The sequence below is a fragment of the Mustela erminea genome, chromosome 6, assembly GCF_009829155.1.
Source record: "Mustela erminea isolate mMusErm1 chromosome 6, mMusErm1.Pri, whole genome shotgun sequence".
In the NCBI taxonomy this organism is placed as follows: Eukaryota; Metazoa; Chordata; class Mammalia; order Carnivora; family Mustelidae; genus Mustela; species Mustela erminea.
Genome location: NC_045619.1, coordinates 75,826,580 through 75,851,050, shown reverse-complemented (window position 1 = coordinate 75,851,050; position 24,471 = coordinate 75,826,580). Strand labels below are relative to the sequence as shown.

The 24,471-nt window shown below is 34.2% G+C and overlaps 1 protein-coding gene and 1 pseudogene across 2 annotated transcripts in view; one reads left to right on the top strand and one right to left on the bottom strand.

The window, feature by feature from the left end:
* Window positions 1-24,471, top strand: part of ABCD2 (ATP binding cassette subfamily D member 2) — a 69,410-nt gene that overhangs the window by 14,499 nt on the left and 30,440 nt on the right. For both annotated transcript variants that reach the window (XM_032347763.1, XM_032347762.1), the window contains exons 4-7: window positions 3,827-3,948; window positions 7,886-8,054; window positions 8,709-8,803; window positions 12,855-13,000. In XM_032347763.1, the coding sequence (XP_032203654.1) occupies window positions 3,827-3,948; window positions 7,886-8,054; window positions 8,709-8,803; window positions 12,855-13,000 (532 nt within the window). The remainder of the gene's footprint in view (window positions 1-3,826; window positions 3,949-7,885; window positions 8,055-8,708; window positions 8,804-12,854; window positions 13,001-24,471) is intronic.
* On the bottom strand, window positions 258-468 carry LOC116594553 (annotated as a pseudogene).

The following is a 24,471-nucleotide window of genomic DNA, read 5'->3' as shown; positions in this document are numbered from 1 at the left end:
ACTTTTAAATGGACTTATCTGGTTTTTTTCTTATTGGTTTCAAAGCTCTTATGTACTCTGTAATGTGACTTTCATCAGACATACACACACACACAAATACCAGTTTTCCCATTCTATTTATACTTTTCAGTCTGTTAACAGTGTGTAAGAGGAGTTCATAATTTTAACATAGTTCAATTTATCAATCATTTTTTTGTGTGGGGTTAGTGGTGTTATGCCCTGTTTAAGAAATACTTGCCTAATCCAAGGACATAAAGATAATTTCCTATTTTATCTTCCAGAATTTTATTGGTTTTTTCATTTCACATGGGGATCTTCAAACCAATTAGATTTGATATTTATATATGGTATGAGGTAGGAGAAGACCATAAGTTTTTGCTGAGATTTGTCAAGGTGATAGTTTTCAATTAGCAACTGTTGCACCTGGGATAAACCTCATTGGTTAGGATACTGCCATTGCACAAAGCTTGAGATTTGTCAAGATGATAGGGTAAAGTGTAAATGAAAAGAAATAAACTCAGGTTATAAGTCCAAAGAAAAATCACAGACGAATAACCAACTTTTTTTTTAACTTTTAAAAAATTAATACACTTAATTTTCTTAGAGCAGTTTTTAGCTTATGGAAAAAAAAAGATCAGAAAGAATTCCAAATGTCTCCTCTCCTCCACAGTTTCTCCCATTATTTACATCCTGTATTTGTGTGGTACATTTGTTACAACTGATGAATCCATATGTATGCATTATTAACTGAAGTGCATAATTTACGTTAGGGTGTATTTCTTTGCATTGTACACTTGCATGGGTTTTGACAAGCGTCTAATGACATAATTTTAGTTTCTAAATCCTTTCTCACCTTTTCAGTGAGTAATAGCAGATGTCACCATTTTCAATACAATACCTTTTATTAGTGGAGCTGCAAAGTAACAGTAAGATGGGCAGATAGAATGTTAAATATTATATCCTCAAGTGAGAAACATTTGACAAAACGTTTAAAATATTTGGTGAGGAAAATAAAATGGGTTGACCTATGATACAAAATAAATGAGTTCCTGAGGTCATGAATTTATATTCTGAAACTAAGGAATCTGGTTTTTTCACAGAGGTTATGCAATTGACTGTTGAGTGCATGACAAAATACTACGGGCACTGTTCTCATAGTACCTGCCAAAAAACAACCAGTAGAATAAAAGTCAGATGAAATCTGTTCACAGCGATTTGTCATTTTGTTGCTAAAAGCATGAAGAAAGCCCAGTAGGCATTAATCTGCCAAAGCAACATGGAAAGTACCATGCCATATCAAATACAAGTCCATCTGTGCTCATGTTTCTCCTTCTTAACAGAGGCTGTCGATGCAAGCTGCTACTCAAACCCCTTTTAACCCAAATTCATAAAATGCCATAATTATTTTAGATCATCAGCCAGATTCTCTATGAGCCAAAACTATTCTTAGAACTTTAACTGATACAGCAATTCATTATTTCGGTAGTTTGCTGAGAATCATTTGGTAATTTTTTTTGTAGCTATCTAAATTTTATCACACACTTAAATGTATTTAAGAATATCTATGTTCTATTCTCAGTCTATTTATTCAGTCACATTTTTCACTCCTCACTTCTACCAGCACTCAAAACCTTTTTTTTTTTCTTCATTCTTAGGGAAACTAACTAACTTCAAGGGAACTAAAGGTAATTCGCAAAGCAGTGACTGACAGTAGAACTAGGAGGGGCCATACTGGACTATCATAGAAGGTCCCCACGAACATATGGTGATTTTGATGCTCAAACGAAACTTGTGCCTGACACCACCCATACTGTCACATGACGAGGCTATTTATCATTCAATTGACATTGCTTCAAATTTCCTTTCTCTGTGCCATTGCTTATGCTGTACTTGTAGTCTCTTTAAAATTGTACATAGTCTTCAAGGCCTTTCTCATAGTATGCTCCTCCATGAGGCATTCCCTGTCTCTTGCAGCTAGAAATTATTTTCTGCCTTCTGCAAACACTTCACATTAACTCTCTTCATAGGCTGCTCTCCACGGTTAGTTAGGAATTTGTCTTCTCTTTCTTACCAAACCATGAGGCCCTTAAGGAAAGAGTCTGAAAATCGCATTTATCCTTATATATCTTATAACACCTTGCCTAAATTCTTGCACATCTAGTTGTTCAGTAAATATCTGCTGAGTGAATTCTACCTTATATTATGCATGGATCCCTTCCCAACTCAGCTGAGCTGTCTATGAGCAAGTAAAGGTAAAAGTAGCTGGTAGTTCTAGGAGGGCACAAGCTAAATATCTGCATTGTTATAGGAAAAAAAAACTTCCACACTGAGATAAACCAGAAAGAAATATATATCAAAAGGGGCCTATGGCTATCTATATCATATCATTCTAATACTTTCACTAGTTTACAGTATTTAATTTAGAACTTTGGAGACAATTTATAGAAGAACCAAATAGAGAATCATATTGATGGGAAGTTTAAAGTAATGACTGGGGAGAATAATTTAGAAGAATAAGACTGAATTGAGTAATATGCAATAATAATAATAATAATAACTAGAGAAAGTAATACTAGCTAACATTTAGAGCACTTATTATGGGCCAAGTGTTGGGCTACTACTTCATTTGTATTTCACCTTTAAGCCCCACAACAATCCTTTGAGATAGAATTGTTTCAGATATTAGTATTAATTCCCTCATTTACACATGAAAAAATAGGCATAGAGAGGATAACTGGCTTGTTCTACTTATCTTACCATTTGTCAATAAGTGGTAGAGCCTGGATTCAAACCTAGTCTAGGGGCACCTGGGTGGCTCAGTGGGTTAAAGCCTCTGCCTTCAGCTCAGTTCATGATCCCAGGGTTCTGGGATCAAGCCCCCCATCAGGCTGTCTGCTCAGCGGGGAGCCTGCTTCGTCCTCTCTCTCTGCCTGCCTCTCTGACTATTTGTGATCTCTGTCAAATAAATAAGTAAAATCTTAAAAAAAAAAAACAAAAACCAGTCTAACTCCTACTCTTGACCATAATTCTGCATTGACAGAAATTTAGGATGTTCATCTACCTACCCATTTACTCACCCATGCATTCATTCAGTATACACTGAGGAGTACCATGTGCTAGACACTCTGCTTGGTACTGGGAATAAAGAATACTTTAAGGAATTTATAATCCATTGGAAAAGCCAGACAAGGTTTTCCACTCAAACCTATATTAAAGAGTTAACTTTAAGGAAGAAAGAACTAGGCAAGAAAGGAAGGAAGTATTTTAAACTCAGAAGAAATGGTATATGCAAATACCAAAGTATAAACAGAATATTGCATGTTTGAGGTGTTGTGGAATGTAGGGGCAGCTTAGGTGAAACAGATGAACTGAGTCTAGATTATGAAGGTCAGCTAATCTGCAGTTCAATTGAAAGAACCACACTAGAAATATTTGCTTATATTCCAGTTATTAATATTTTTTTGACCAAATCCATAGTATTTTATTACCTAACCATAAGAGGGGTAGAGAATTGGGCGCCTGGGTGGCTCAGTTGGTTAAGAGGGGTAGAGAATTGAATTTGGAAAGGGTTAAATGAATGCTAAGTGAAAATAGACTTAATTTTTAATTAAGTGTATTAACTCTCCTCCTAGAAAAATAATAAAACAAAAGGAAGCTTTAAATAAAATCTGGTACAAATACTCTATTTTCAATAATTCATTAAATTTCTAGGAAATTGCTGATACTAATGAAATATTTACAATGTGGGTTTTTTAGCTGCAATTTCATTTGTAAAAAGAAAATAGTTCACCTGAAAAAACTCAATAGTTTTGTAATTTGCTTTTAGATCTAGAGGATGGCCAAAAACAAGCTATGGTTAGTGAACGGACAGAAGCCTTTACCACTGCTCGAAATTTACTGGCCTCTGGAGCCGATGCTATTGAAAGGATTATGTCTTCATACAAAGAGGTACTGGTATATCTTGTCTATTTGATTAAAATAATACATATGAAAATCAAGAAAAATGTAAATTATCAGATATACTTAGCAATTTGGAAACATATTTTTTCTCTACTAAAAATTCCTAAGAGTATAATCAAGATAAAGGGCAGCAACTCCCACATGTATTGCTGCTAATACTCTAGTTTTTACACTCTTAATTGCTCTTAATTGTAACTCCTCTTTTTCTGTCTATAGTATGACATATTTGTTTTTTGAAAAAGTCTATTAGGTATGGATTCTGGAACCAGAGCACCTAAATTTAAAATCTTGCTCTAGTATGTGCAAATTATGTGAACTTGATCAAGTTTCTTAATCTGTTTGTCTCCTTATCTGTAAAATGCATATAATGTAGCATTACTTGGTAGGGTTGTTGTGAGTTAATAGATGTAGAATATTTAAAACAACACATATTTAGAACTCAATAAGTATTAGCCAATAATATATACCTTGCAGACTTTTACTCATCCTTCATGTCAAGTCAACCCTCACTGACCACATCTAAAACCTTCTTGTGATTCTACTTTCTCTGCAAAATCTGGGTCTTCCTTCTCTGTGTTCTGGTGCAATACCATGTTATAATTGCCCACCAGACCCTGAGAGGAAAGCAACATCCATTTACTTATCTTTGCATTTTAATATTTGTCTTAATGTGTGGAATATTGCATGTGGTCAAGAAATATTTGCTGAAAAAATGGTAATAAGACTTGCAGATATCAGAGGGTTAAAATTAGAAATTATTCATTTCTGCTATTATATGATATTCCCATGACCAGTTATTTTCACCATTAATTACTCTTGTGACTTTTGTATCAATATGAATCACCGGAGCATCATTGTAAATTCCTCTGCCAATTAAATTATTCTTGAATAGACCAATAAAAGAGTAACGGGGCGCCTGGGTGGCTCAGTGGGTTAAGCCGCTGCCTTCGGCTCAGGTCATGATCTCAGGGTCCTGGGATCGAGTCCCGCGTCGGGCTCTCTGCTTAGCAGGTATCCTGCTTCCCTCTCTCTCTCTCTGCCTGACTCTCCATCTACTTGTGATTTCTCTCTGTTAAATAAATAAATAAAAATCTTTAAAAAAAAAAAAAAAAGAGTAACAAAGTTTGTGATTTGCTCACAAAATTTTTAGTGTCCATCAACAACTGATTTATCGAATTGGGGCTCCTTAAAAAAGTAAAACCAGGGTGCCTGGCTGGTTCAGTTTGTTAAGCGTTTGGCCTTAAGCTCAGGTCATGATCCTAGGGTCGTAGGATTGAGCCCTCACTGGGCTCCCTACTCGTGGGGAAGCCTGCTTCTCCCTCTCCCATTCCCCCTGCTGTTCTCTCTCTTACTGTGTCTCTGTCAAATAAATAATTAAGATTTTTACAAAAAATAAAAATAATACAAATAAAAAAGTAAAACCAATTGTTTAGGGTCACATACCAAAACAACTCCGTTTTTTAAAAAATTTTTTCAATGGCGCCTGGATGCCTTAGTCAGTTAAGTGGCTGACTCTCAGTGTCTGCTGAGGTCATGATCTCAGGATCCTGGGATCAAGCCTTACCACCCACCCACACCTCCCCACCCCTATCACCCCCACCCCTTGCCCAGCCCTTGTGTCTGCTGCAACTTCAACCTGAGAGTTAGATTATAGATTCTCTCTCTCCTCTGCCCCTGCCCCTGCTTGTGCTCACACATGCTCTCTTTCTCTCTAGCTCTCTCAAATAAATAAATAAATAAATCTATCTTTAATTTTTTTTTTCAAGTAGTAATTTTGATAATTTATAGATAGAGTTTTAGGGATAGGTTTTTTTTTGATGTAACAAATCCCTTATTAAAATTAAATGACAGGGGCACCTGGGTGGCTCAGTGGGTTAAGCTGCTGCCTTCTGCTCAGGTCGTGATCTCAGGGTCCTGGGATCGAGTCCCACGTCGGGCTCTCTGCTCCACGGGGAGCCTGCTTCCCTCTCTCTCTCTCTCTCTGCCAGCCTCTCTACCTACCTGTGATCTCTCTCTGTCAAATAAATAAATAAAATATTTTAAAAAAATAAAATTAAATTAAATTAAATGACAAATCAAAATTTTATCCATCTCATATTAAAATACTTTGCTATCTAAAATATTTCACAGACAATATTCACAGAAAGAATATTGACCAGTTTTTCTATATTTCTGTATCTAATACAAGAAATAATTGCATTTTGCTTTATTTTCCCTGGGTGTACTTGGGATCATAGAATGCTTACTTCCTAAGAATCTTACTACCACTGTGACAGCACAGGAAAGCCCCAAGCCTTCTCTCTGCTAGTTCCACAGGGAACAAGATCTCTTTTCAGAATAAGAGTCCCAGGGCAAACTCCCTGCCATGTATACCAAAGTCATTTGGCCACAGTCACATTCTCCGATTTTTTGAGATGCTCTGCCCACTCCATCCTACATCCTACTGTATTAACTCATTGCCTCCTGCCTTTCTTTGACCCGTGCATTTAGTTTTTGGATTTTTTTCTCTATGCAAATATATTTACCCAAGTTTCTTTTGAATCTGTGTTTTGTTAATTCTTAGCTGTTTTCCTCCACTAGGGAACTCAAGAGATCCTTCAAGATAACATTTTAGAAATTACCTCTTAAATTGTTACAACATTAATATATAGAAATGCAATGCTAATGACAGTGGAGACATGCAGTGGAAGGCTTTTGATAAAAACACCTACTCATTTATGGCTTCAGTCTTGCACACACATAAATCTTACACAAATGTCAGCATTGTATTGTATTATTCCATGGTTTGTTAGTGACATGCCTTGCTTATGGGTGCCAATTTCCTGGTAAATATTCCTAAAAGGGAATGGTTTTTGTGTTTTCCTTTTCACTGAGGAAGATGGTCTTGACAGGAGATGAGTCAGCTTTCACATTACCCTGATAACAAGGTGTTCTTGTAACAGAAAAACAGCAGGAGTTTTCTTCTAAATTGGATAACTGGCAGAATAAGAGCAAGACCCCATTCTACTGAGCCTTATGGACTAAAGCAGAGATTGATCTCATTTTATAATCTCACCTAGAATAAAAGTCATATTTAATGTTTTCCTTTGGCCGTACATCATGTTTGGCTTGAAAAGAAGCTGAGCTGTGGGATTTGGACTGAAAAGGATTTGAATCTTTTCACTGAGCTTACTCCCAATATTGATATCCACTGAGGGGTATTTCCTTTGGTAAAGTTCAGGAATGTTGACAATCAATTAGACTCAGAAACATTCATTCCATGATAAGGAAAAAAATGTGTTTTTCTTATATTTAAAATCTTCTGTTTTGTTTTTTTTTTAAGATTTTTTATTTATTTATTTTACAGAGAGAGAGATCACAAGCAGGCAGAGAGGCAGGCAGAGAGAGAGGGAGAAGCAGGTTCCCCGCCAAGCAGAGAGCCCAGTCCCAAGACCCTGAAATCATGACCTGAGCCGAAGGCAGGGGCCAACCCACTGAGCCACCCAGGAGCCCCAAATCTTGTTTTAAATTGAAAAAAAAAAAAGATGTCAAAACAAAGGATCATTATGACATTAAGTTTTCACAAAATTTCTAATTTTCTGGAAACGAAATTTGTCATGTAAATGGAGCTAAATCAGAAATTTGACTGTTAGAAGTCACTAACATTCAAAATCTTTACATTTTATTTTGAACCCTGGCTTGAACGAATAATTTTTTACAGGTTTTGTAATTCCAGTCAAACTGACATCGACACCTTGCTGTGTTTCTCTCTTGGTTTCTCTCTTTTACTGTTACTTGTGATAGTTATCAAATGTATTTTTTTTTTCATGTAGAGTAAAATAAGATCTTTAAGATTAAATCAGGAAAGCTGATAGGATTGCCTATCTTTTTTAAAAAGTCTGTCTTGGATATATTAACTGTATTTTATCCCCTCTGTTGGTTTTAGATCACCGAATTAGCAGGCTATACTGCTCGAGTGTACAATATGTTTTGGGTCTTCGATGAAGTGAAAAGAGGCATTTATAAGAGAGCTGTTGTCATGCAAGAGTCTGAAAGCCACAGCAAGAATGAAGCTAACATAGAAGTACCCCTCAGTGACACGCTGGAGATCAAAGGTACTGAATCAAATGTTTTAAATTTTCCTATACTTAAACATTTACTTTAGCAACAGAACCAAACATTTCTGGAAGATACCTTTTATCATTTACAAAGAACAAATACTTGCTTATTTAAACAGTTCTTCCTAAAATTAGTGTTGCAATTTGAGGAGTGGTGACGAACATTACCATAAGAAAATTATGCTACTTGTATTTAGGACAAATTTCTAGAATTATTTTTGGAAACTGCCCATATGGCAGAACAAATTGTTTGCTTTTAAAATTCAAACACAGAATTAGAGCTAACATCTTATTGTTCTTCATCCTTCCATGTTTTTAAACTAAGTTTGGTTATCACATTTTTTAAAATTGTACTCTTCTTTGCCTTAATTCCCTTTTTGCTGTGCTGTATCTTCTTTTTTTTTTTTTAAATAGGAAAAGTCTTTAGTGAAATAAGTAATTGTAAAGAATATGGCCTGGGTTCCATCAGATAGAGTTTATCTCATCTTGCTCTCATTATGACATTGACATTAGATTATTGTAAAATCATGCTTCTGGAAAAGATTTTCCAAATATATGCATCAGAATGTCCACATTTACATTAAAATTTGCTCTAGATGTAGATGCAACGTGCAATTGCTTTTATAACTTGAACTATTCCTTAACTTTTAGGAAGAGTTATTGATGTGGATCATGGAATTATTTGTGAAAATGTTCCCATAATTACACCAACGGGAGAAGTGGTGGCTTCCAGGCTAAACTTCAAAGTAAGATGATATTCAAGAATCTTCTGATTGTTGCCATCCCACTAATACAAAACAACTCAGAATTCATGTACCTTATGTTAAATACTTGGAGGAGCGTATGGAAAGGAGGGGAAATCAAGAAAGGTATGCACAGTGGCTCAATTACAGAAGCAGTTACTTCCTCAGAAAGCAAAGAGAAAGAGAAATTTGATTTCTACTGCTTTTTTGCCAGGTTGAAAATCAAAATTTCTCAGTGCACTGAGGGCCTGTACAAGGTAACTTCTGGGAACAAAAGAAAAATTCCTCAGAAATTAATATCTGGAAATAAATTTTAATTTTTTCCTTATAGGGATGACTCAAAATATATAAGCCTCTACTGTAATATATTTACTACAATATAGGGAAAGAGGTCCTTAGCAAGTTTACTTCTGTTATTGTATATTACCTAAATTCAATTTATATTTCCAATAATCACATCTTCCATTTGGAAAAAAAGAGAAGATTCATGGATTGACATTTAGTTTTTAATTTTGTTGAAAATAAGAGATATCTTTTTATTTATTGTTCTATGTCTTGATTGCAAAAACCAAGATGTAAAGATTGCTTAACAAACCTGAAGCCCTAAGTTAAAGCATTGTACAATTTAAACATACATTTTGGAATTCAAGTTACAAAATAATTTGCAGATAAGCATAAATGATTATAATGCAGGCATTTAAGCGTAGTTCAAAGACATGATTGGACTTGGTAACAGAATCATGAGCATGAGAATACATGTACAAATTATTTTAGTATGGACCTCAGTATAGGTTTAATTTAAAGGATGGGTTTGCAAATGAATACGAGTGCTGGAAGATGATAAATACTGAACATAGGGAAATTCTGCGTTAATAAATATGAGAAATTGTGGGTTTTTAAAAAGATTTTATTTACTTATTTGACAGAAAGAGAGAGATCACAAGTAGGCAGAGAGACAGGCAAAGAAAGAGAGGGAAGCAGGCACCCTGCCAAGCAGAGAGCCCGATGCAAGGCTTGATTTCAGGACCCTGAGATCATGACCTGAGCCAAAGGCAGAGGCTTAACCCACTGAACCACCCAGTCCCCCGAGAAATTGTGTTTTAACTACAACTTGGTTAGACTTTATTTTTCCATTTATAGACCTACAGACTGATTTAATTATTTGGATCTGGTCATGAGTACCTATTAGGTATAATGATGTACCATAATCTTAAGTAGATTTGAAATAAAACATTTGAAGAGCCATGCATGGAATGTTTAATTACTTATTAATAGTTTGTAATTTATAATTTATGAATTTTTATATAGAATTTGTCAGGTTAGACTTTGTAATATCAATTCTCATTGCTCCATTTATTAAGCACAGTAAGTCTTAAATTCTGCCACCTACTAATTGCATTATTGTGGACTTATCACACTCTTCCTGTGAAAAAGCTCAGGGCTCAGTGTATTTTTTTATAAAAAAATAAATTTTAGAATACATAATCTAACAAAAATGTTATGAATTTTGAACTTCTACAAAGATACACGTTATTATAGTACACTTTATGATAACTGGTATTTTTCTGACACTTACTTAAAGTGTCAGGTCCCAAATGTAATGAAAGTTCTGTTTCCTCTGTATGCATTGACAAATAAGCAGGTTTATAGTGGAAAATGTTCTCAACCTTTTGTAGATATTGTGGAATTTAAAAACTGTTTGAGAAGAAAATTCAATGAATGTGGGAATTATTTTTGCCTCAGACTTGTTATTTACTAAACATGGGAAAATTTATGCCAGTAAAATAATTTGAATGTGGAAAAGGCTTCTATTAGGACTCAAAATGTGTTAAATATCTGAGAATTCCTGAGAATGATGCTTTTAAAATATTTTATGAATATGCTTTTTGCCATGGCACGTACCTTTAAAAAAATCATTTGCGAAGTATTGATGCTTCTACAAATTACATTTCCTTAACTAACTTCTCTCTAGTAAAAGAGCATAGCAATTCACAAGATTAATTCTTTTGGGGCTTTTCCCAGGATTTTCAAACTTGATTCTATCAAAATAGCTTTTCGGTTTGGCTACAATTAGGGAGAAAAAATACCTATAGTAAAATGTTAGACTCAAGCTTACTCCCATCTTACATCCTTGGGGTAGCTGTGTCCAGTGTCTGAAATACTCTTCTAGCTCTGACTGGTTTTCTCTTGTCACCCAGGTTCAGGAGAAATATAACCTCCTCAAAGAGGATTTTCTGACCACTCAATCAAAAGGAGCACTGCTCACTACTGCCACTGCCACTAACCCCACAATGCCACCATCTTTCCCAAATGCATCTTTCTTCTTTTGCTATTATAATAGCATTTATCACTACCTAATTTTTCGTTCATGTCTTTTTTTCCATCTTTCCCATTGAAATGTAAACCATGAGAACTGAGAGTTTGCCTTGGGTAGCCCTATATCCCTTGTGCCTAGAAGAATGTCTGGCACATGGTAAATAATCAGTGTTTACAGAGGAAATGTCTAATTATTTAGATGGAATATATATATCAACAATTTTTGGTTTACATATACTTATTATAAATTCTGTCATAGAATTCTATTCTCTTAACCCTATCCCAACCCTATTCTTTCCCTTCCCTTCCTCCCTCTTTCTACCACCTTCTTTCAACAAAAAGTTTTCAGCTTATGTTATATACAGTTTGCCGACATGGAGTGGACTCCTTATACTGGCATAATCCAAATAATACAATGTTTTTCATCTTTGAATTTTCAGTATGATATATTCTATATCATTAATAGTTAAATATTTGTATCGATATTATACAAAGCTTTATCTACAAGCATACTGTAGAGTTCTGTCCCTCATACTTTTTTTTTTTTTTTTAAGATTTTACTTATTTATTTAACAGAGAGAAACACAGCCAGAGAGGGAACACAAGCAGGGCAAGTGGGAGAGGGAGGAGCAGCCTTCCCACTGAGCAGGGAGCCCGATGGGGACTTGATCCCAGGACCCTGGGACCATGACATAAGCCGAAGGCAGATGCTTAACAACTGAGTCACCCAGGTGCCCCCTGTCCCTCATACTTTGATGCTGTATTCACTTTTTAATCACCATTACAAAATATCATTTGTTCTTAGAAATGTTATCATTGTTCTTAGAGCAAATTTTTAAATGCTGTTCCTTTTCCTTGTTCTTTCTAATACTCTTCAAATACCATACTAAGACAACTTCCTGAACCTATTGGGTGGAATGGGAACTCATGAAATTCAACTGTTTAAATTTAAATGACAAAAAAAAAGGAAAATTCTAAAGAGAACCATCCAGTTGATAATGGATAAATGACTTCTGACATATATATATATATATATATATATATATATATATATACACACACACACACACACATATATATATAGGTTTTAAATTCATTCCTAGACATAAGACAAAATTATAATCCTGTTGCTTTCCTCTGTCTTGGTTTGGTAAATGTATTTTCTCCATCTGTGAATAAAACAGAATTAGAATCATTTCATCTGACTGATTATGGGCCTTTGTGACTGTGTAACATTTCAGACTGCTGAAGTATAAAATTAAGCTACCCAGCTGGATCTTAGAATAGCTTTGTAGCTAATAACTCCAACTGACAAATACAACAGAGTTCTATTTGAATTCAATATAAATTTAACCAAATATTAAAATAAATAAAGTAAAATTAAATGTATTTTAATTAAAAATTTTATACTTTCTTATTTCCCATGTGGCTGTGTTTCAACATATGTGTGTAGTATCTGATGACAAGACCTCAATTAAAATTTTAGAAAGGCAGTGCTCATTCCAAGAAGATTCATTTCCTTTGGAGTTGGATTATTTTATGATGCTTTTAGTTTTAGTTTCAGTTTTAGCTTCAGAGCAAAACTGGAAATTCTCCATCCTGATTTTTTTTTTTTTTATCCTTGCCCTCCCTGGGTTATCATGTGTTTGAAAGTTTTTAAAAAATGAATCATTTTTAAATGCTGCCAAATGAAATCATTTTTAAATATAGCAGTTTATCATTTTATTTCTTACTTCAGGTACAAGAAGGAATGCATCTTTTGATAACTGGTCCTAATGGTTGTGGGAAAAGTTCTCTCTTCAGAATTTTAAGCGGGCTCTGGCCTGTGTATGAAGGAGTCCTCTATAAGCCACCTCCCCAACATATGTTCTATATTCCACAAAGGTAGGTACATATTTTATAGCATGAGAAAATTTCAGTTTGCTTTTGAATTATCTTGATTCCTTAAGCTCCTCAGTTTATAATCTTTAAACTTGTTTTCACTGAGAGAAACTATTAAGAAAATAAAATTCAGTTATTCAAAAAAGTTTCATTATTGCTTTGATTTTGAGAGTTTCCAGGATAAAACCACTTCTTTTTATTTTCACATCTATCTAGATATATGGAGCATTCAAAGACCATAGATGTTAGTCTCAAGGAAGAGCAGGCTAATCGAAGGAATGATTTGATTGCTTTAGATGTCAGATTATCTCTTCTCACAGACAAAGCTGTATTTGTATAGTATACCAGTCTTTTCATCAAACTGTATACATTCATATGTTCTAATATTGTTCATTTGTATCTGAAGAGCCTCCATAAAATAGTCTTTATTACAGTTAACTATATTATTAATTAATGATTTGAAACTACCTTAATTTAAAAAATTACAAATGAGCGCAAAGTAAGCATAGAGATATTTTAAAAAAATATTGTTTCTTTTGAAGTCTTTAGCCATCTTTCCTTGTAATAATTTAGGAACATCTAAATACAAAGTTATATTTGAGAATTTGGAATATTTATTGTGGGTGAGAGAAAATGAAATTTGAGGAAGAGGCACACTCATGCTCATCTTTTCCATCTGTCATCACCCTGGGCTAGGTGGACATCACAGAGCACTCCTGTATTAGATGGCTATTCTGTGGAACATAATAAAGCACTTAGACTGAAGTACAGAGACAGAACAAATATAAAACTTACATCAAGTAAGGTACTATCACATGTCTCTCTTGCCCCTTTTCTCTTGTCAAAAAGTGTTTGTACCATCCTGCTCCCTGGTCTAATTTTTAGACCACATGTTATAGTTAGGAACATGAGGGTTTGTGAGGTTCTTTGCTTTAAAGTAAGACTTATGTTAGTAGTAGGAAGCTACTTCAAGTATGGGAGAATGAATTGCACTGGCAATAAGAAAATGTTGGATGTGAGCAGTGTCATGAATTCTTATGTTTAACATAAAGTAGATAACATTTTATGACACCAGAATCATTGTCTCTTCCTCTGTATGCTTTTGGGAAACCTTTTGAATCTGACAATTAAATTATACAGACAATGCTTAAGTTTCAGACATTAATGTGTTAAGTAGACTGATTTTAAATTTTTAATTTAGGTTATAAGGTATAAAATCATGAGGAAAATATTCTGTCGTAGTATTCTATTCTCTTAATCCAAATAAAATCATATATATAAATTTAATATTTTTAGCTATTTTAAATTTCCTATATAATATGAAAGATACAATTCTTGAACATAGCTGTGACATGAGCAATACAAGATATTTCCAAGGAATAGAAAAGTACATAATCCTGTAAAATTAGCTTTCAGAAATTAACGAGAAATAAAGTCTTTCCTAGACAAACAAAAGCTGAGGGAATCCATTGCCACTAGACCTGCCTTATAAGACATGCTGAAAGGAGTTCTTGGAATTGAAATGAAGGTAACTTGTAACATAAAAAAACATGAAAATAGACAGATACACCAGTAAAGGTAAATATATATAGTCAATTCAGAATATTCTAATATGACAGTGTATCAACCACTTAAATATAAGTATAAAGGACAAAGTATAAAAATAACTATTTATAAGTAGTATAATTCCAATATAAAAAGAGATAGGTTGTGATGTTAAAAACTTAAAAGAAGGAGAGTGAAAGGGTAGAGAGTTTGTATGCAATTGAAGTTAGGTTGTTAAAACAAGGCAAAAACCCATAGTAGATTCATAGATAAAGAGAAAGTTATCAGAGAGAGAACTACTATGGAAATCACCAATTCATAAAGGAAAGGCTGCAAGAGAGGGAGAAAGGGGCCAGAGAACGCAAAAAAAAAAAAAAGTCAGAAAACTGGCTTAGTTTGGCATTAGTAAATTCTTGACTATTAACACTTACTCTAAATGTAAATGGATTAAATTCTCCAGTCAAAAGGCATATAGTGGCTGGCGAGATAAAAAACAAGACCCAACTCTATACTGCCCATAAGAGACTCACTTCAGCTTTAAGGACACACACAGACTGAAAGTGAAGGGATGAAAAAAGATAGTCCATGTAAATGGAAACCAAAAGAGAGCAGGGGTAGCTATGATTTTATCAGACAAAATAGACTTCAAGTGAAAAATGTTAACAAGAGACAAAGAAGGTCATTATATAATGATAATGGGGTCAATTTGTCAAGAAGATATAATAGCTATAATATATATGCACCCAACAAGTGGAGCACCTAAATATACTAAGCAAATATTAACAAATCTGAAGAAAGTTATACAACTATACATTAATACCTGGGGACTTTAGGACCCTACTTTCAACCACAAATAGATCATCCAGACAGAAAATTAACAAGAAATATTGAACTTGAACCATACTTTAGACCAAACAGACCTAACAGACATATATAGGCATTCTATCCAACAGCAGCAAAATAGATATTCTCAAGCATGCATGGAACATTCTCTAGGAATATCATATGACACAAAAGAAGTCTCAGCAAATTTAGGAAGATTGAAATCATACCAAGTACTTCTTTTCCCATTACAATGGTATGAAACTAGATATCAATAATAAGAGGAAAGCTAGAAATTTTACAAATATGTGAAAATTAAGTAATACTCCTGAGCAACCAATGGGTCAAAGAAGAAATCAAAAGAGAAATTTTAAAAATTTTGAAACAAATGAGAATGGAAGCCCAAATGTATGGGATGTTACAATAGCAGTTCTTCTTTTTTTTTTTTCTTTAATAAAGATTTTATTTTATTTATTTGACACAGAGAGAGAGAGCACAAGCAGAGGGAGCGGCAGACAGAGGGAAAGGGAGAAGCAGACTCCCTACTGAGCTGGAAGCCCAATGTGGGGCTCATGATCATGGGTCCAGAGATCAAGCCTGGGATCAGGTTCCCTGGTCAGTGGAAAGTCTGCTTCTCCCTCTGCCCCTTCCACACCTCTTATGCTCTCTCTTTCTCTCTCTCTCTCAAATAAATAAATTCTTTAGGGACAAAAAAGACAAGAGATAATAAGTGTTGGGAAGGATGTGAAGAAAAGGGGACCTTGTGCACTATTGGTGGGAATGTAAGTTGGTTCAGCCACTATGGAAAACTATAAGGAAGCTCCTTAAAAAATTAAAGACCGAACTATCATCTGATCCAGCAATACCACTTCTGGTTATATATGTCTAAAGAAAATGAAAACAGGATCTTGAAGGGATTCCTGTATTCTCATACTCATTGCAGCATTGTTTACAATACGCAAAATGTGGAAACAACCTCAGTGTCCAGTGACAGTCAAATGGAAAGAGATGTGTGTATGTGTGTGTGTACACACACACACATATATTTGTACAATGGAAACTTCTTCAGCTAAGAGAACATGTGAAAAGACTTTGAGGACATTATACTATGTGAAAATAGTTATACTAAGTTATACTAAGTGAAATAAATATATAATACATTATACTAAGTGAAATAATTCTGACAAAGAACAACAAATACTGTATGATAGCACCTATATGTGAACTCTAAAAAAAACCAAACTTAGAGCATCAAATGATGGTTACCAAGAGCTGGCAAGTAGAGGAAATGGGGAATGCTGGTCAGAAATACAAAATTCTAGTTAGAAGTTGAGTAAGTTCTGATAATCTAATGCACAGCATTGTGGTTACAGTTAGCAGTAAAATATACTTGGAGGTTGTTGAGAGAGTAAGTCTAAAATGTTCTTGCCACAATAAAGTCATGGTAATTATGTGAGGTGATAGAGTCATCAGGTAATACTTCAGTGATAATCATTTTGCTATATAATATATGAAGTCAACTTGTATACCTTAAACTTACTTGTATACCTTGTATAAACAACTTGCATACCTTAAACTTACACAATGTTATATGTTAATTTTATCTCAATAAAGCTGAAAAAAAAAAAAACAAGAAAAAATACCACTGAGCTATGGACATAGAAATGGTAGAACAAATTTTATGTGTATTTTACCAAATTTTTAAAAAGTAGGGGAAAAAAACAAAGTACATAAATTCCAATATTTGCCCTCAGAGAGACCTGTGTTATTTTGCAATAAACATAAATCACTGGGAACTTTTTCTTCATTATGAAATTTACTGTTGCCTAAGCAAAAGGTCAACTGCAACTTAGGGAGAAATGAGAATGAAAACTATTTTTTAATGTTAAAGTATTTTAAAATAATTACTGTTAAAAGTAATTTTATTTTATGTAGCTTCTAGAAACATGAAGATTTGTATTTATGTTTAAAATTTAATAAAACTTATCTTTCAAAAAAACATAAATATATTTAAATGTATATATAAACCAAGAGAGTCTAAATGTATATTTCTTATATTCTAAATGCTGTTTTCTTCAAGAAAGCTTGAAAATAATCTTATAAGTGTTTATGATTTCAAAGAAAGCTGCTACAACCTCCTTCAAAATATTTGTCAGTAGGCATTCTTAAACACTTCTTTGAATATTCTCATTAATGACTATTATTATCTAATGGTTTATTGCATTAATTTATAGTAATATAGAATGGTTAAGTACTAGTTTGGTAGGAAAAAAAACTGTAAAGTGAATACAGAATTGAGTCTTATGTACCTACTGAATAAGTATATAATGTAATAAGTATAAATTCATAAGTTATAAACAGACTTTATAATAATCTCCCTGTTTTCACTTTTTATAACTGAAAGACTTCTTGATAGAGGATGGGTCTCCATGCAGTGATCAGATGTACATTAGTTGTTATCTTCATGGGGAAGAAAGGAGTAGATTTTGTTTAAGTGGGTTTCCAGTAATGTCATTTGTATACAAAAGAAAAAAGAACCACTGAGGAAAAAAAAGTTGAAATTAAGCAAATTAGGACACTTATATTTTAAACCATGTCTTCAGAGAATGTAGCTATGGCTCATTTTGCAAGCTGGAAAACCTGAATTCCTAAGAAATTGTGAAATGTCCTCAGTATTATCCCACTTAATGTCTTCTAATACTTTAACAATGTTAATAATGAGAACCAGATAAGCAAAAATCTGGGCCTTAGTTCAAGGATACAAATAAAAAGTTGTGCTAGATAAACTAGTTTCAAAACAGTTTCCTGTTAGCCTGTTTCATTAATTGGGTATGGTAACTATTAGAACATTTGATAAGTTTTAGCAAAGAAAAATTTCATCTCTAATGTAGATTTAACTGTTCTAAATCTATGGAATAATATGGTAAAATGCTTAGTGTTGCTTAAGTGTGACTTTAAAAAAAATATTTGGGCAATTTGTTCAAGAACGAATTTCCTCATCAATGTGACTGTACCGTACTCTTCAAACTGATGACTAAAACTTGTTGTTTCTTACTATTAGCTATCTTAACCCTCAGGAAAAGTTTTCCAGTTGGATACAGATCCTGAATATCTTTTGTCAATTCTTGATGTAGTTTTTCTTGTTTTCTCAACCACCTAAGAGTAGATTGTGATTTCCTGCTTTTGGATTCACTAATCCACTAATTTAGGATCCATTAGTCATGTAGTAACTCAGTAGAATGTCTCTATCTTCAACCATTAAAGCCTCAAAAGCTCAGTCCTTTATTTGTTTAGTTCACCTGCTAACAAAACATTATTTTATGCTAACATTCACCACAATAGGCAATTGAAATATCCTGATGGGGGTTGAGGACAAAGAGTGAGGAGAGGAAAGGAGAAAGTGGGGAGGAACAAAGAGGGAAGGACTGGAGGGAAGGGAGGAAGAAAAGAAAGAGAAGAAATAGTTGTGTATTGACAAAAGGTAGTGAAATCTTGTGTTCCTTTATATTACTGTGTTGTTGGTTGTTTTTTTTTTTATATATATATATGTATCATTCAGAGGATCATTTGTATACATATCTCTCCTCAGCAACAGTCTCCAGTTGGGCACCAACCCACTGTGTAATTCTGTTCCCAGAGCTCTTGCTCTCACTACCCTTTCTTGGTAGAAATCTCTTGGGAATGAAAATTTAACCATGATCTTCTTACTACTCAGTCCCTATGCCTTAATACACCTTCAACAGATCTGAAATAGATTCAGACTTCCCATAATTTTGTATGAAAAGGTAACTTGTGCAAATTTCTGACCATCCTTGACTTTGGAATTTAAGAAGTAAACGGTTAGGAAGGTGAGAGGATTGTATTATAAGGGTTGAATTAGATTTAGCTAAACATTAAAAAAAATAAAAACAAGAGAAAAGGGATGAGATGGCTAGGATATCGTACTTCATATCTTGGGAACATTAATGTACTTTATTCTTTGTTAAAACTCGACTCTTTTTTAAAAATTTTAAGTATTTATTAAAGTCCTGCTATGGGGCACCTGGGTGGCTCAGTGAGTTAAGCCTCTGCCTATGGCTCAGGTCATGATCTCAGGGTCCTGGGATCGAGCCCCGCATTGGGCTCTCTGCTCAGCAGGGAGCCTGCTTCCCTCTCTCTCTCTGCCTGCCTCTCTGCCTACTTGTGATCTCTCTCTCTGTGTCAAATAAATTTTTAAAAAAAAACTTAAAAAAAAAAAAAAGTCCTGCTATTAGATGCTATGGAGGATAGACAATGAAGAAAACACAGTAACTTTCAATGTTTGAGCTTATGTTAAATTTGATTAGGAAAAAAAATAAGCAATCAACTTCAATACAAGTTAGAATAAGTGGCTCAAGAAAGACAGGAATTGCTGTAGATGTTCAAAATGAGAAAAATCACAATATAACACTGTGTCTTTTGATTTAGGTTTTGAAAGTTAGTTAGGATTTTAATAGCTGTCATGATTTGGATGTTTCTCCAGTGACTAAATAGATCAGAAATGCCTCAGATTCAAGTAGGCACGCAATTTTTGTTCTTGCTTTTGGATGCTTCTAAGCAAGGTTTTCCTATTCACCCTCTTTCTAATACACCAATTTCAGAAAAGCAAATATTTATTAATTCAACTCCATGAATATTATGTCATTGGTACATACTGGAAATAATAGTGCCCATTAGCTAGGTCCTTAAACATTGCTAAAGCTTTTCATGTTGAAGTTCTCTGAATTACTTTTTAAAGTTTTTAAAACTTTTAAAAAGTTTTGTAACTTTAAAAAAAAAGAAAAAACTTTTTAAAGTTCTCTGTTGCTTTGTGGATCTGCTATTTGTCCAGTTTCCACCCAAAGAACTTATCTCCTTTCTATAAATAAATGACACATTTTTCTTATATTCAAATATATATTATTATATTTATATCATATATAGATAGCTTAATATGTTACATTTTAGTCTATTAATGCTCCTCAAGAAACATACCAAAAGATGACAATAACTTCTCTTACACTCATTGATTCTCATTCTTTTTTGCCAGAAGATATTCTGAAATCATAAATAACATTTCATTTATCAGCTCAGTATTTGCTTGCCACTTCATTCACAGTATAGTATGTTCAAGTACCATGCAGTTTAATCTTCTAGGCTAAATGTGTAATAAAGTAGTTATGAACTACATTTTTAAATTAAATGAAACATGAAAATCCTAAATTTGATTGTATGCAGGAATGATAGCACAACTAATTAGACTATAAAGAAAATTAAATATAGATAAGGCTACTTCTGTCTTTTAATGTAGCAACAGTATATATTGATCATGCTCTGAATAAACCATGTTAAATAGAATGTTTTAAATAATTAAACTGTAGTTCAAAGAGACCAGAGACTTTAATACTTTGAGTTACATAGCATTTCAGAGCCAGGGCTAGAATTCATCAAATCTCTGGTTTTAAACCCTCTACATTCACTGCTTCTTATTTTCAGATTAATAAAATAATCGTATTAAAAACATCTACCTGTGATTGAAAAGAAAAAAACAAACCACTGTTTGACCTTAAATGTTTTCTCAGACAATCATAGTAATTAAAGCCTCTCCAGCATTGTCCCAAATTTATGGGGGATAACAAACTATGGTTCTTGTATAGTTTGCATTCACTTTCCAAAAATTTCTGTATTCGTCAATTGCTTTTCTTAGTCAGAAGAGCTTATGACATGAAACCTCAGCTTTAGCGGTGCCAGCATTTAATCCATGTTCCCTTTGTTGGCATTTCTATTCATGCATGTAATGATACAGCTTATGCATTTTTTTAATTGAAGTATAGTTGATCAGCCTATGTATTTTTTTTTTTTTTTTTTTTTTTTTTTTATATCACAAGTAGGCAAAGAGGCAGGCAGAGAGAGAGAGGGGAGGAAGCAGGCTCCCTACTGAGCAGAGAGCCCGATGCGGGACTCGATCCCAGGACCCTGAGATCATGACCTGAGCCGAAGGCAGTGGCTTAACCCGCCGAGCCACCCAGGCGCCCCACATAAAGTGAATTAATATTGATTTTTATGTTGGGAATCATATGACCTCTTAAAACAATTGATGGATCCTGGAGCATCTTTAGCAAGAGCTAAACATCTCTGGTCTTATTACTTTGTTTTTGTTTTGTTTTGTTATTTTACAAGGTGACAAGTGATTGCTGTGCATTACTCAACTATTCTACACATATGTTTCTAATTTTTCTGTATGAAAACTCATAAAGTTGGTGTTAGTGTCCCTATCTTTAGATGAGAAAACTTAGGTTGAAGTCATCCAGCTGAGTGGAGCTAACATATGAACTTAGGCAAATCTGACTCTGAAGTTATTTTGTCTTGGTGGTTGTTGGCAGCAGGACACATTTCTCCGAAAAATTACTAGTCCCTTGCAAATATCACCAGCTAAGGTTGTTTGCTCAGTACGCTAAATCTGTACTAATATCAAGCTATTGTTTGGAAGCAGAGGTCATTTATAATGCTGGGGGGTGAGGAAAATCCGAGACAATTTTAACGTAACAGGAACTGGTGGGCCTGGGTGACTCAGTCACTTAAACGTCTGCCTTTGGCTCAGGTCATTATCCCAAGGTCCTGAGATTGAGCTCTAAACTGGGGTTTCTACTTCTTCCTCTCTCTCTGCCTCTCTTCCCCTGATTGTACTCTCTCTCTCTCTTCCTGTCTCTCTCAAATAAATAAAACCTTTAAAAAGAAATAAAATTTAGCATAGGTACTGGCTATCGTTCATTTATGCTAACGTGAAGAGAGATATTCTTGTTTAACATTGAAATTCCTTTAAACTAAGTTCAAATCACTTTCAAATTAGAATATGTTCACTAGTCCTTCTAATCTTCCAAAACCCACCTATCTATAAAATTTTATATAATCTGTAAAAGTATTTCCTTAATTTAATATCAGGCTTCTGGTGTACCTGGGTGGCTCAGTCAGTTAAGTGTCTGCCTTTAGCTCAGATCATGACCCCAGGGTCCTGGAGTTGAGCCCCGTGTTGGACTCCCTGCTCAGAGGGGAGTCTGGTTCTTCCTCTGCCTCTCCCCTTCAGCCTGTCCTCTCTCTTTTGCTTACTCTCTCTCAAATAAATAAGTAAAATCTTTAAGGAAAATTAAAAAATAAAATCAGACTTCCTGCAGAGATATAAATTTTAGTTTTCATAATGCATTATGGCATTAAAAAATCATCAGTTAACCTCTATGTTGTCAAAAGAAGAGACTGTCTCACAACAGAATAAAGACTTTTGGTTCAAGAAGTACATTAGAATGAAATAAACACATAACACCAATAACACCAACATTGACACAACTTCATTGCAGAATGTACTTGTGTCAAATGAGTTTTGTAGATACTTAAAAGTTTGAACATCCTTTTGAATTGTTTCTATATAAATACTTTCCAAATCCAGGATTTCCTATTTGGAGGGGTAGAACTGTTATTGAGAGTGTTGTTTAACCCATACATATAAAACCAAATAATGACTATTAAAGAACCAGGAGTGCATGAGATCAGGACCGAGGTTAGAATACCCTAGTTTGCCTCCCTGAGAGGCAACCTGAAAGGGTGCTCTCATAATCAACAAAGTATTGTTAGTGAGATCCTTGATTTGCTCTTCCTTCCTTTCTTTTCTTTTCTTTCTCTTCTCTTTTTTTTTTTTTTCCCTTAGTCTCAGATCTCAGATTAGAAAATGATGATGTGGCCTGGAAAACAACCTAAGTAAGAATATGGAGGAATGCTAGTTTAAATATCTTGATTACTGTTTTACTCTTGGTCTCTAGTTTTTGGGTTTTTGATTCTTAATGGAACTCTAGGTACAAATATGTAGAGTACACCAATATGGAGAGCCTCTGAAGGACAAAGAGTGTGTTTATTTAAGTAAGATGCAGGCTTCCCTGGGGCCATTGCCTGAGTGGAATGTTGGTCTGAAAGGGCCGCTGGAATAAAGAATGTGATATGGCTTAATTCAGGCCTATTCATGGAGCCCCATACACAGTCAGTTACACATACACTAGTCTTGCTGCCCCCAAATTAGACAAATCTTAGGGAGTGTGATTTGTTACTAGAACACTTTGCCTATGTTGACTCACTGTTGCACAAATTTTCATAGAATATAAACTAGAAAGGGCATCTGCATATCTGTACCACACTGGTAGTATACTACTACATCTATAGAATCTCTAGAATGTCATATTACAACAATGCAATGAACAGACAATGAATGATTGAACAAGTGAATGAATGAACATCTCCACAGATTTGGTTTCTATTGCCAAATCAATCTGGCCCCATATACTAATTAGGAAGCAAACTTTTGTTTCTTGCACTAGATATGTTATCTAATCCTCCTAATGATGTGGATAAATATTTGTCATTTAACATGTCCTTTGTTTGTTTGTTTAAGATTTTTATTTATTTATTTGACAGGCAGAGAGGCAGGCAGAGAGAGAGAGAGGTGGAAGCAGGCTCCCCGCTGAGCAGAGAGCCCGATGTGGGGCTCAATCCCAGGACCCTGGGATCATGACCTGAGCCCAAGGCAGAGGCTTTAACCCACTGAGCCACCCAGGTGCCCCTAACATGTCCTTTGTAAAAGAAATTATTTTAGCCATAAGGAAGGCTAAGTAATATGCTGTAACTAAATTACTTCTATTCCTTTGCTTTCTGATTACTAGACTCAAAGCAAGTGAGCTGCATAAGTATCTTCAAGGAATTGGCTGACAGAATTGTAAATTATACATTTTGGTATCTCCTGTGTAGTAAAGGGCACATTCATTTAAAAAAAAAAAAAAAAGCCACTCTCTTAAAGAAATCTATAAATATAAATAATTTCCTTTAGTTTCCTGTTACTTGGAAAAAAATGTTTAGGATGCATTTTTTTTCATATTTAAGTCTTCTATTTATATATAAAAATAACTTCTATTCTTTTATAAAAATAGCAATGGTGAAAAGTCTTCCTTTGCATCTGAAGTTTCCTTATTTAATGATCAGTTATTAAGTTGAATCATATGGAATTAGAATTTTCATAGATCAAAAAGTCAAGTAACAGAAATTTCATATAGTAATCTAATGATAAATACTTT